Source organism: Castanea sativa, chromosome 1 (assembly GCF_040712315.1).
Source record: "Castanea sativa cultivar Marrone di Chiusa Pesio chromosome 1, ASM4071231v1".
NCBI classification, from domain to species: domain Eukaryota; kingdom Viridiplantae; phylum Streptophyta; class Magnoliopsida; order Fagales; family Fagaceae; genus Castanea; species Castanea sativa.
Genome location: NC_134013.1, coordinates 33,372,173 through 33,385,445, shown reverse-complemented (window position 1 = coordinate 33,385,445; position 13,273 = coordinate 33,372,173). Strand labels below are relative to the sequence as shown.

General features: G+C 39.6%; 1 protein-coding gene across 1 annotated transcript in view; it reads left to right on the top strand.

The window, feature by feature from the left end:
* The first annotated feature begins 2,344 nt into the window (after positions 1–2,344).
* LOC142616814 (protein PSK SIMULATOR 1) overlaps positions 2,345–13,273 on the top strand; it is a 29,565-nt gene continuing 18,636 nt past the window's right edge. Inside the window, exons 1-2 of the mRNA XM_075789589.1 lie at positions 2,345–2,633; positions 2,928–3,537. Of these exons, the coding sequence (XP_075645704.1) occupies positions 3,196–3,537 (342 nt within the window). The 5' untranslated portion in view covers positions 2,345–2,633; positions 2,928–3,195. The remainder of the gene's footprint in view (positions 2,634–2,927; positions 3,538–13,273) is intronic.

Genomic DNA, 13,273 nt, shown 5'->3' with positions numbered 1-13,273 from the left:
TGGTTGGCTAATGATTAATATGACACCTCATTATTAACCCATTCTTGCCGTAATTGTGTTTTAATACTTCTTTCTTTATGGAACTGTTCGTGTATTATTATTAGCAGAAAGTATTTTAGTTAAATATGCTTTAGTTATTCCATTGTATTGTATCCTCCTATTATGACACTTGTAACAATTATTCCTGCTGTGAGCATGTGAACACACTCAAGATTCCTGCTAAGATGCGTCAACACAAGAGGGGCCCAACTTGTGCATAAGTTGGTCTAAGGTGGGTTTCAGTTTGGCCAGTCTTGACTCTCCTACCCTAGAATCACAGGGACGTGGCACAGCAGGAGCAATCTAGCCCAAGACGCAAAAAAAGACCACCACAGGGATAAATCCAAAATTGAAGTCCTAAGTAAGATTAAGTGTACATCTTCTCTTACCTTATATATTTCAAAAAAAAAAAAAAAAACGAAAAGAAAAGAAAGTAGGCGACACTACTAAGTTTTGTACTTTAGAAACTTTTTTTTTTTCCTACTATTATTAATTTATGGGTAAATTCCATTAATATATCCTTGAGATTTGGGCATACCAACTAAGTCCAAAATATTTCAAAATGGACCAATTTAGTCCCTAAAGACATTTTAATCTCTAACCCTGTTAGCATTTGTTAGTCATTTTACTTTTTTTTTTTCTTTCTCAAACATAATGGGTCTCTGCTCTCTCTCTCTCTTTCTACCTCTTTTGTTCTTCTGTCACTTTGACCTTTCTAATCTTCTTTTCCCTCAGGCCTCTCTCTCCAACCTGACTCAATCTCCTCTCTCTAACTCACCATTTTCATTTATCTCTTTCTTCTCTCTGGCAACGGCAGTGGTGCATGGGTTTGGTGGTCTAGGTTGGTTGTGGATCGTGGTTATGGTGGTTGTTGGTTGTCGATGTTGGGTTCTGGTTTGTTGTGGGTTTTTTGGTGGTGGTGGATTCCGATATGTGGTGGGTTTATTGTGGGCTAGAGTTTTTTTATTTGGGTTTTGTGGTAGGTGGTTGTTTAAGGTGGTGGGGGTGAGTTTGATTTGGGGTGGATTTGAAATGGAGGCGGTTGTGTGTTTCAATCTAGGATGGTTTTGTAATGAGGTGGTTATGGATTACAAAGTGGTGATTGAAAATTTTGGATTTGGGTTTTATTGATGTTGGTTTGGTAGGGTTTTGTTGCCTGTGGTGGTCACTGGGTTTTGTGGCCAGAGATGGTTGTTGGGTTTAGCGGCCAGTGAATGGTGGTGGTGGGTTCCAATAAGGAATGGATTTGTAGTGGAGGTGATGTTGGGTTTTGATGTGGTGGTGAGTTTTCTATGTGTTGGAGGATTTGGATTTTGTTGGGGTAGATTTGGCTAGGTTTTTGTATGGGTAGTAAAATTGTGTTGTGGCTATTGTTGTAGTTGCTTTGAGTGGTTGTGGCTGAGCTGAGGAGAGAGAGAGTGAGGGAGGAGTGAAAAGAGAAGAGTAACAGAGAGAAGAGAGAGAAATTAATGGAAGTTAATGTTGTTTAGGGACTAAATAGTCTTTATAAACCAAATTGATCAATTTTGGAATGTTTTGGACCCAATTGGTATTAACCCAAACCTCAGGGTATGTAAGTGGAATTTACCCTTAATTTATTATCTGATGATCTATGTTATAAGTTCCAATTAACTCAATTGTTAAAGTGTAAAGAGTAATTATAAGGAAACAATGTCATAAGTTTAAATCCTATCCTACTTATTAAAAAAAAAAAACTATTTATCTATGTTAGAATAATTTCATGAGCTTTTAATTTTGAATGCCCCTCTGGTATAGTTTTATTTTGATAAATTTTGAAAATAAATTATTTGAAAATGCTGTAGTAAAAGAAAAGGGGTTTTAATTAATTTTTAAAAGAAAAATGCTACGTTCACGATATTTTAATAGTAATTTCACAACAAATCTGAGGTGACAAGCTGTTATTTGTGGGTAAAAAACTAATTTCAATTTTGGGTCCACAAACTAAATTAAAACTATCACCAACTTACCATATAAAACTTGTAAGTAAAATTGCTATGAAAATGTTGTGAAGTTGAAACACATTTTTAAAAACCCTAGCAAGAAAGAGTCTCATGAGTAAAGTGGGGAGAGGGGAGTGTATAGCACGCGGAGGTGGTGAGAGTGGTGATACAACCGAATTGAATAGTAAAAGGGGTGACTAAGAAGTAAGAAGACTTTGCTACTGCTGGCTGGCGTTGTGTGATATTTGGGGTTTTGACCACAGAAAGCAATTCAATGTGTCCTTTTTTTGAAGTATTCTTTTATTTTTTTTGTTCAAAAGAAAATTTGGAAGTGTTTTTAGAGAGGGGAAATTGAGGTAGTAAAAGCACAGGTGCAAGTGCTACTGTGCTGCCATAAACAAAGAGCCAAAAAAACAAAGACTAATAAAAAGACCTTAATTAATTAAAGACAGAGGGGAGAGAGAGAGAGAGAGAGAGACAGAGAGACTATTGCAAGGTTGTTTTTGTTCACTGTTTTTGGGTTCTTCTTCCTCTTCCTCTTCCTCTGCTTCCTCATCTTTCTTTGTGACCATCACCATCACCATCATCAGCAGATCCAAGTCAAACTCATCCCCTTCTCTCTCTCTTTAACTGGTGAGCCTCTCTTTCTCTCTGTAACTTTTATCTATTTATATGTATGTATGTGGTATGCTTAGTAGTGATTGATTGATCTAAAGTTCTAATCTTTGTTTGAAAAATGTAATTTTGGTTTCTGGGTTTCTTTGTTTTGATCGCCCTTTAATCAATTTTTGCTTCTTGAAAAAAAAAAAGTTCTAATGATTTTTGGATTGAGATGGGTATTTTGAAAATTTTTCAAATTTTGATTCCTACTTTCTGTTTGATTGGTAGTTTCTGATTTATGGGGTTGGATGTTTTCTTGATTCACAGTTTGGTGATCTATGAGCTAATGGGCTCAGTGGTGATCAGAATTGGTACTGTGGTTGTATGAGCGGAACAAGGAGTTAATTTTTGTAGTTTCAAACTGTTGTAATTGAATTCCTGGTTGTGGACAATTGAACAAGCTTCTGATTACTTCAATTTTGAGTTGCTGAATACAAGGGTTGAACTTAATTCGTGTAAATAGTCCAATTCCTTGGCTGTTGTATGGATTCTGTGAATAAAAAGTGAGCTATTATAGTTTGCAGTGATTGGTACAATGGGCGGGATTTGCTCGAGGACAGCGAGATTCACTGTCAATGATGTGACTGTAGATAATGCTCCTGGTCGAAGCTTTCCAAATGCTAATGGTCATGCAAATGATGAGTCCGGAATGGTTTTTCAGTCTCCTGCATTGCCCGCTAAAATAAATAGTCATTCGACCCCATCCCCCGTTGGTGAAAGGGATAAGCAGTTGAGAGATCCATATTCTTATTCGGAGACAAATGTAGTTTCTTATGGACTGAGTCAGGAAGAAATCACTGATGGGATTCCCCGCATGTCTAGGGCGTTATCGCACAAATCTAGATCAACCAAGTCTAAGCAGGCAGCTGTTGCAAAGGTAGGTTCTACCTTGTTGTTTGCTTGTTTTTGCTCTACTTTTGTGTTGGAACTAAGAATTCATCTTTTGATTTAAAAATGGATGGAATGATGGGGCTACTACTTGTAGGTATGCTTTTTTTTGGTAGCATTTGTGGCCATAGACTTGCCAATGGGCTAAAGCTCAGTCGGCATTTCCTTCTCTCGTAATAATGGGATGGAGGGTGAGGTCGTGGGTTCAAGACCCATAAGATAGTTGTGTAACTTACTCATTAAAAATAAAAATTGTGGCCACAGGCTCTTCCATTAATATAAATTGGAACTTTCAAATTAAAATGGTAAAATATAGCAATGATGTCAGTTCATGAATTCCTTAAAGCAATCTATCTGTTCTTTTCATGGTTGACTCGGAATAGAATTTTAAAAAGCAATGTTAAATTAGTTGGGACATATGTCTCCATTCATCAGAAGCAGATTTGAAAACCAAAGCCTCACTGAAAATTAAGGACTTGTCTTGGGTTTTGAGCTTTTGACTATTTGCCATTGGGGGGTGGGGGTGGGGGATTAAAGTGTTTCCTTTAATGTCATGGTGAAGTCCTTTCTTTAGAAGAATATTTGGAAACTCCGGAGCCCTTCTCAAATATCCTTCCTTTTCCAATCATGGCCTTATCCTATGTTTTTGCTTATGGTTGAATAAACAATTTAGAAGCATGTTATAATATCACAAATGGGACAAAAACCAAGCACGTTAGAAAGTGGCATGAAGTTTTAAGTTTTATAGTCTGTCCCAGTATGAGAAAAAGTTATAATCAAGGATTTGATTCAATCATCAGATTATTGATTGTCAGCTCAGAACCCTAGCTGATAGGTCATTCCCATTTTGGGGAGAACAGATATACAGATTCTTTGATTCTAGTTAATTAGGAGAGACTTAAACTAAGAATAGATTCTACAAGCTAAAAAGGGCATTTTAAGTATTTTCAGTAATTTTGTTCATTGATATTCTGTAGTAATTAAATTTCTAGAAAAATATACAGGAAGAGCTTAAATACTAATCATTTCTTAATATTTTAATGAATTTGAACTTTAGTATGTAGCAACATGAAGTGTTGATGCAGGATAAAAGAAGCTCTGATACCAATTTTGATGTAGGATCTTTATAAATTCAGTACTAAATTAGGGTTCTTGATGAGGTCTTGAAGAATTCTTGAATATGCTTTGAAGTTTAAGGGTACAAAGATTGGATCCTGCAATCACACACATCAAAACTTAAAATAAGCTACTGGAATTTCAATAAATTCGATATCTCTTTATTTGAATGTTATTGACGAGGATAAAGCCTTTTTTTTTTTGCCTATTGCTAAACCCTTTCCTCAAATGACTAGGACTCCTGAATAACCTTTTCCAAGAAAGATAAGGACTCCTAATAACTAAGAAAAGTAACTAAGAACTTAATCAAATAAAGTTCTCAAAATAGAGAAATAAGACTGATGGGTCTCTAGTACAGCCCATTCCGAAAAATCTGGAAATTACCAACTACCCCTAATTAGTAAAACTTTAATAAAACCGAACCAACAACTTTCTAACCTGAAGAAACTTAATATTAAGACTTAATAATAACTAATGTAGCCAATGAAAGGTGCAAGAAGGCCCCACATCGAAATTGGACCACAATTCTTGAATCTTTTGGTATATTTGCTTATTCTCATACTCTTCATTGCTTGCATCAAATGTATGGCAAGCTTTGAAGTTCTAGAAAGGCTTATTCTTTGGCCAATACAGGTCCATATTAGATAGAGTTCAGTACTTTCACGTTCTCCTCTGTAAAAGAAATTTTAGGAGAGGACTGATAGGCATGTAGCATTTCCCAGTTAAATTGCTCGATTGTTTCCATCAATTACTTACAAGCAACCAACTAGGGCCTGTTTGGTAGAGTAAAAGATAGTTTCCATATTAAAGATTTTTTTAGGAAAATGGAAGAAATTTTATTTTTTTGAAACCTAATTGGTCATTGCTTAATGGAAATTTTATAGGAATCAGTTTCACTTACCATGCTCTTGGCACAATGATTTTATCTATTTCTTGACACGTAAAATGGTTGTGGTCATTAATCAATGTTGCATGCTTTTTTTTTTTTGATAAGTAATAAAGATTTATTGATATAAAAAAAAGAGACACCCAAGTACACAGTGAGTATACAGGGGTGTACATATCAAATACAAAAATTACATAAATCAAGTAAATCCAAAATTGAAGAAAAAGGTTGGTTTCTCCACACAGAGAACTAGTCCAATAAGGTTTTGAAAAATAGAAGCTTGAGATCAGACATAGAACGCTCATTGTCCTCAAAACACCTACTATTTCTTTCCTTCCAAATACACCACATCAAACAATGAGGAACAACCATCCATATATCTCCATTACGATGGCGACCAAATCGACCTTGCCAGCAAGCAAGTAGCTCAACAACAGATATTGGCGTAACCCAACAAACTCCAAATAAACCAAAAACCATATCCCACAACTCCAAAGCAACCAAACAATGAGGAATAGATGGTCTACAGTTTCACTATTACACTTGCACATATAACACCAATTCTAAATGCATACCTTTCTTTTCCTTAAATTGTCAATTGTTAGACATTTTCCCAAGGCAGCGGCCCATACAAAGAAAGCTATTCTAGAAAGAATCTTTTGCTTTCAAATGCTTTTCTAAGGGAAAAACTGCTCACTATGGCTAGCTAGAAGATGGTAGTATGCACTAACCATGAACTTCTTACTCTTACAAGGTGGCCAACATCTCTTATCCTCTCCAATCTCTTTTTTTGATAGGTAATCAAAGAACTAATATTAATTAGAAAAAAAAAAAAAGAATAGTACAGGATGTTCAAGATGATGAATAGTAAGAGACAAAGAAAGAAAAACTAAGGGAAGGATAATCTAAGGGAAAACATAAACTCTGAAAGAGACGAAGAATTAGTAAAACTCTAACAACGAGACCACTCAAAAAGGCTACGCTGACATAAAACCTTTAACTCATCCAACGTCTTCTCCATGTTCTCAAAGGAGCGACGGTTCCGTTTCAACCAAACAATCTATATTAAACACCCTGGAATCAAATTCCAAATATTCGAGTTATGCTTCCCAAACCACTGATGCCAACAAGATAACAACCCTGTCACTGATCTTGGCATAACCCAATGAATACCAAAAGCCTGAAGTATAAGAGTCCATAAGGTATGTGAAACAGTACAATGAAGAAGGTGGTCTATCGACTCCCCATCACAACAACACATACAACACCGATTTACCAAAGGGCGATGACCCCTAATCATGAGATTATCCAATGTGAGAATCCGACCGTGTACAGCTGTCCACAAAAAGAAAGCTACTCGCTTAGGAACCTTTAGTTTCCAAACACCCTTCCAAGGAAACCAAAAATTTGAGGAACCCTGAATTGCTTGGTAATAAGAGCGGGTGTCAAACTTACCATTGCCTTTGAGCCGCCAACAAAGAATATCCCTCCTATCCCCCCCGAGGAATGAGGTTAAATAAAATGAAGAAGAGAAAAAGAAGCAGCAAGCTCCCAATCTTCAAAAGCTCTAAAGAACCTTAAATTCCACACTCTAGTAGTGTACCTCCTTTCGGAAGCCACAAAACCTCAGAAATGCAAGCATCCTTGGCAACTGAACACACATAGAGCTCAGGGTAGAGATCTTTTAAGGTATAATCCCCAATCCATCATGCCAGAAGCGGATGCGGGTGCCTTCACCCACTACAAAAGATAGGTGCTTAGAAAAACTCTCCCACCCTTCATGAATGCTTCTCTAAAGGCCACAACCATGGGTCCTCCTACACACTTTAGTACACCACCCCCCTTGACCCTCACTATATTTTGTGGAGATAACTCTCCGCCAGAGATGGGTAACTTCTTGCTCAAAACGCCACAACCATTTTCCTAATAGAGCTTGATTAAACGACGCCACACACCTTATCCCCAACCCCCCCAATTTAACAGGTAAACACACCTTATCCCAAGCCACCAAAGCATATTTGAAACTCCCCTCAGGAGACCTTCAAATAAAATTCCTCTAAATCCTTTCCATTCTAGCAACCATAGCTTTAGGAATAGTGAAGAGAGATAAAAAGTACGTAGGAAGACTCGATAGAGTACTTTTTAGTAAAGTGAGCCTACCACCCTTAGATAAGTAGAGACGTTTTCACCCTGATAGTCTCTTCTCCATCTTCTCCAAAATAGGATTCCAAATCGAAACAGTCTTAAAAGAAGTTCCCAAAGGCATCCCCAAGTATTTCATAGGCAAACTCCCCACTCTACATTGAAGAATACTAGCCACTGCAACTACATTATTCACCTCCCCAATAGGAACAATCTCACTTTTCCCAACATTGACCTTCAAACCCGTAAAAGCTTGAAAACAAGACATCGCCAACCTTATGGATAGCAACTGATCCCTAGAGGCATCACAAAATAAAATAGTGTCGTCCGCAAACAACAAATGGGAAATCTGTACACCAACAGAATTCACTGCTCCCATATTAAACCCCCGAATAAGATTATTCTCCTCTATCTTCTTCAAAATTCTGCTTAAAACCTCCATAATTAAGAGAAACAAAAGCGGGGATAAAGGGTCTCCTTGTCTCAATCCACGAGAGCTTTCAAAAAAACTTTTAGGGGAACCATTTACCAGGACAGAAAAACGGACAGAAGTAACACAAGCCTTAATCCATCCCCTCCATTTCAACCCAAACCCCATCCGGTCCAACAGATAAAACAAGGCCTCCCAGTTTACATGGTCATATGCTTTTTCAATATCAAGCTTGCAAACCACACCTGGTAACCGACTCTTCAACCTACTATCCAGACACTCATTTGCAATGATCACTGAATCCAAAATTTGCCTACCACTAACAAACGAATTTTGAGTCTCAGAGATGAGTTTATCCAAAACCACCTTTAACCTGTTAGTCAATACCTTGGACAACAACTTGTACACACTGCCCACTAGACTGATAGGGCGGAAATCTTTAATGTTAACAGCATTACTCTTCTTAGGAATTAAAGTGAGAAACGAAGCATTCAAAGACCGTTCAAACACAGAGTGCCGATGAAAGTAATCAAAGAAATCCATGACATCCTTTTCCACCACACTCCAACAATTGTGAAAGAAAGCCATGGTGAACCCGTTAGGACCGGGGGCTTTATCACCCTCCATCTCCCTTAAGACGTGTAATACTTCCTCCTTTGTGAACTCCTTCTCTAGGGTCAACCTCTCCTCCTCTTCAATGTAAGAAAATTCTAATCCATCCATAGTAGGGCGACCCAATTCAGATTCCTCATACAACCCCTGATAGAAGCGAACTAACTGAGAGCGCACATTTGACTCATCCTCATAAAGAACACCATCCACCTCAATCCTCTTAATATGATTAGCATTTTTATGAGAGTTTGCTAATCTATGAAAGAAGCGAGTATTATTATCTCCCTCCTTCACATACAAAGCTTGAGATTTTTGTCTCCAGGAAATTTCCTCAAGAGAAGCCAACTGTTCTATGTCAGCTTTGAGTTGAATACGATGAATCTGATCCTCATCGAGAGACCCCGCAGCTCCTCTCTCGCATCTAGACCCCTCAATTCAGTCAGCAAATTTTTCTTTCTGAGTGCCAAGTCACCAAACTCCTCCCTGTTCCACTTTTTTAAATTTGCTTTCAAAGCCTTCAATTTTTGAGCCAAAATAAAACTTGGTAAACCCACAAAACTATACCCTCAACTTTCAACCACATGTTTTCAAATTTAAAGGCACTACGACCACGTCTAACAGCGCCAGCTTCCAACAAAAGAGGGCAATGGTCAGAAATAACACGAGGAAGCACCCTTTGAGAAACATTCTCGAAATGATCCACTCAGTCTAGGGAAACCAAGGCCCTGTCAATTCTAGACATAGAGGGAAGGCCAGAATCTCTGAACCAAGTGAAGGAAGCACCCTCTAAAGGTAAGTCCACTAAAGAATTCCTCTCTATAAAGTCCGAAAATGCAAACATAGCAAGGCTAAAGGACTCACAGCCAAGCCTTTCACTTGGGTACCTAATGATATTGAAATCACCTACTAAGCACCATGCCATGGGCCATCTGACACGCAACTGTGACAACTCCTCCCACAAGGTAACCCGCTAACCATCCTCATTGGGACCATACACACCTGTACAAGCCCAAACAAAGTCATCCACCACTCCTCTCAATAAGACACTGATAGAAAACTGTCCAGCAATTACATCCAATTTCTCAAAAACCCTCTTATCCCAAATCAACAAGACCCCTCCAGATGTCTGCACAGCGTCCAAAACAGCCCAATCAATGAAAGGACTTCCCTACAAACTCCAAACAAAAGCAGCGCCAGTAGAAGATACTTTCGTTTCTTGAAAACATACAATATCGCACTTCCATTCTTTTAGGAGATTCTAACAAACCTCTCTCTTCTGGGGATTGTTAAGCCCCCTTACGTTCCAAGAGAGTAGTCGTAGAGTCATTTACAACTACCAACAACCCCTGCAACAGTCAAAGAAACTCTACTCTTACTCCTAGAAGAGACACCATCGTAATTAACATTAGAGATAAGCCCCTTAAATTCCCTGAGCCCTCGTGACCCTGAATTTGCAGGTCGCTCGGGCACCCCCTCATCAACCACCTTAAGACAATCCTGCTCCAAAAGGCGAAACAAAGCCAGACATTGAGCCTCATGTTTCGCAATAGGGAAACCCACCATGTTACAGAAATTTTTCATCAACTGGGACACCCAATTCGAAGGTGTCCCTGACTCTGTAACCTAAGTTCCTTCTGTAGAGTCCTGAACCAGCACCAACTCTTTGATTTCATTGGGTTCCCATGAAGACAGAGGGTCACACTTCAACACCCCAATATCTTTCTCTCCACTACCACAGCTATGGTCAGACACTTCACTGGTCTCCCACTGAAGGAGATGAAGCCCAGAAACTTCCTCATGATCTTCCCCTTCCACAAACACATCATCAACCCCATTACCCAGCTCTGAGAGAGGAGAAAACCGATTTTGAATCACCCAAGGATACTGATTCAAAATCGGCGCCTCAAGCGCCGCCGTCGGCGAGCTAACCGCTGGGTCACTGGTGAACCCGGAGTCTCGGATGCCTATACCATGAGATTCCTCGGCATCGGAGACTGTGTCCATAGGAGAAACAGCCTTACCGGAGTCGAGAAGGATCGCGACGGAGTTGCTCCTTAACGCCGATGCATTTTCGGTCACTGGAGCTCCCAACTCTCTCGACGGGTTGGAAGCGAGAAGCTCCGAAGCATGATTGGGGCTAGATATCGGCGATAAACCAGCTGACAAACCCTCAGGCAGCACCGATAAAACCGATGACTTCATCGGTGGCTTAGAGCTCTCACCCACCACCCTCGCACTTTGATTGTGGAGCAAACTCGCACCCACTCCACGATGAAAAGAAAGCACATCCTGGGCCTTACCACTCGAGTCAGCTAAATGGGCTTTGTCATGCCCAGATAACAATACTGGCCCACTAACAATAGACTTGTGAGAATGGGCTTTGTCATGCCCAGATAACAACACCGGCCCACTGTTAATGGACTTATGAGTAGAAAATTGGTTCAACCAAGTTACCATACGTTTGCCTCCAACAGATTTAGACACCCTCAGCGCCAAATTTGCTGGAGTCAACTCAAACTTAAAATCACGCGTGGGTCTTCCATTAATAGAAGAGACAGTAACGCCAGTATCATCCTTCAGCATGTTCTGTCCCGAAATAGCTCTAGAAATTTCAAAATTCCTTAACTTCCGCTGCTTCTTGATCTTGGAAGATTTCTTCCCAAATTGTCCACCACCTTCCGTCGGACCAGGACCAGCACCAGCATCTTCATCAGAAGTCCTCCCTTTCACCCAAACAGTGTTTGAACCTGAAAGAAAACTATCTAATTCTTTTGAAAACAAACACCATCCAGACCGGTTTGAACTCGCAGGTACCATAATCCAACCACGATGAGCTCCACCATAATACACAACTATCTCCACAAAAATACCAGCCTTATTTGATCTTCCCCGGAATTCGAAAAACTTGTTATTTTCTCTATAATGTTTATACAGATAATCCTTTCCAGGAACCCAATCACGGATATCAGCAAAGCATGAGAGAATCCATACCAATCCTTTACGACCCAAACATATGGAACTTTTAAAATTCCGACGACTTTCGTGAATAGCATAAGAATCAGCCTGATCGTCGAACGAGAAAGAAAAAGTTTTGGAATCTATTCGAAATGAACCATTACTGCCCCCTCTGCCCTGGGGAGAAAGTTTAGGAGGGGGAGGCAAACTGTTAGGGAGAGGTGTGGGTGAAACAGTGGTGATTGATCTAGGCCATACCTGTGGTTGTAAAGGCGAGACAGATGGGGGTGGGGTGTTCAAAGAAGAAGGATGTGGTGGACAAAAAGAGTGAAATGGAAAAAAACCAATAGATGATGGGAACGGTGATGGAAAAAAACCAGGGAAAGGAGGAGGTGTCTGGTTGAAGGGCAATGGTAGAGAGGGGCACAGAGGAGGGAAAGGTGTTGGCTGTGTGGTGGGGAGGGAGGGAGGGGGAGGGGGAAGGGTGCCAGTTACCCCTGATTTGGGACTCATTAGTAGTTGGGTATTGCATTTTTGGATTCTTCTCATTATGCTCCAGCGGATGTATTCAAACCAAAGATTAGCAATAGCCCTTTTCCTCCCCAATCTCCCTTACAAGAGTGTTATAAATGGTATTCATGAAGCTCCAGAAAGCTTCCAATTCCCGATTATGTAAATCCCTACAAAAATGTATCTCCCAATGAAGGACTCCATTGGTGTACCTCATTAGATCAGCCACACTCGCCTCTTTGTTTCGACAAATCCTATATAATTTAAGATAGCAGTTTGCAAGAGAAGATGTCCCACACCATTGATCTAGCCAAAACTGCACTTTTGATCCCTCTCCAATTTCATACAGAATAAACCCAAATAAAGAGGGTCACCCCCTTCTAATATTTTTCTACAAACTTATTTCATATGGACCAGAGAATGAGCTAGAACACCAACCACCCCAAACACAACCATACTTCACCTCTATCACTTGACGCCATAGGGCATCCCTTTCTTGCCGAAATCTCCATAACTACTTCCCTAATAAAGCTACATTGAAAGATCTCAAGTTCTCAGGTTCACCCAATCAATGTTGCATGCTTGGGGGTACCCGTTAGGGTGCAGCCTAGTAGTTGGAGGCTTGGGATGAGTTGTAGGCCCAGACATATTGGGTTCGATTCCCACTAGGAGTTCCCTTGGATTATCTAATACAAGGTTTTGGCATGTGAGGTCATGTATTTGTGGCTTACTCCTTGGGGGTGGGTCCAAAGGGTCCTCTGCTTTGGTGAGGTTCCACATCATCAAAAAATAAAAATGTTGCACACTTGGGGGTAAGAAGATCATGGTGACAATGTAGCCTTTGCTGGGGAAAATGGATTTGTAGAGTGGTGGAGATGAATGTTTTTCTTGTAGGAGCCATATGGTGTTACCTTGTGAAATAATATTATCCTAATTCAGTGCAATGCATATGTTAATTCATTTAAAAAGAAAAAAGAAAAAGGAAAATCAATTTTCATTAAGTTTGCGTGTATGCTCATTGCTTTCTCAATGGAGAAAGTAGATATATCTAGAATATTGTAAACTTATAAAGTC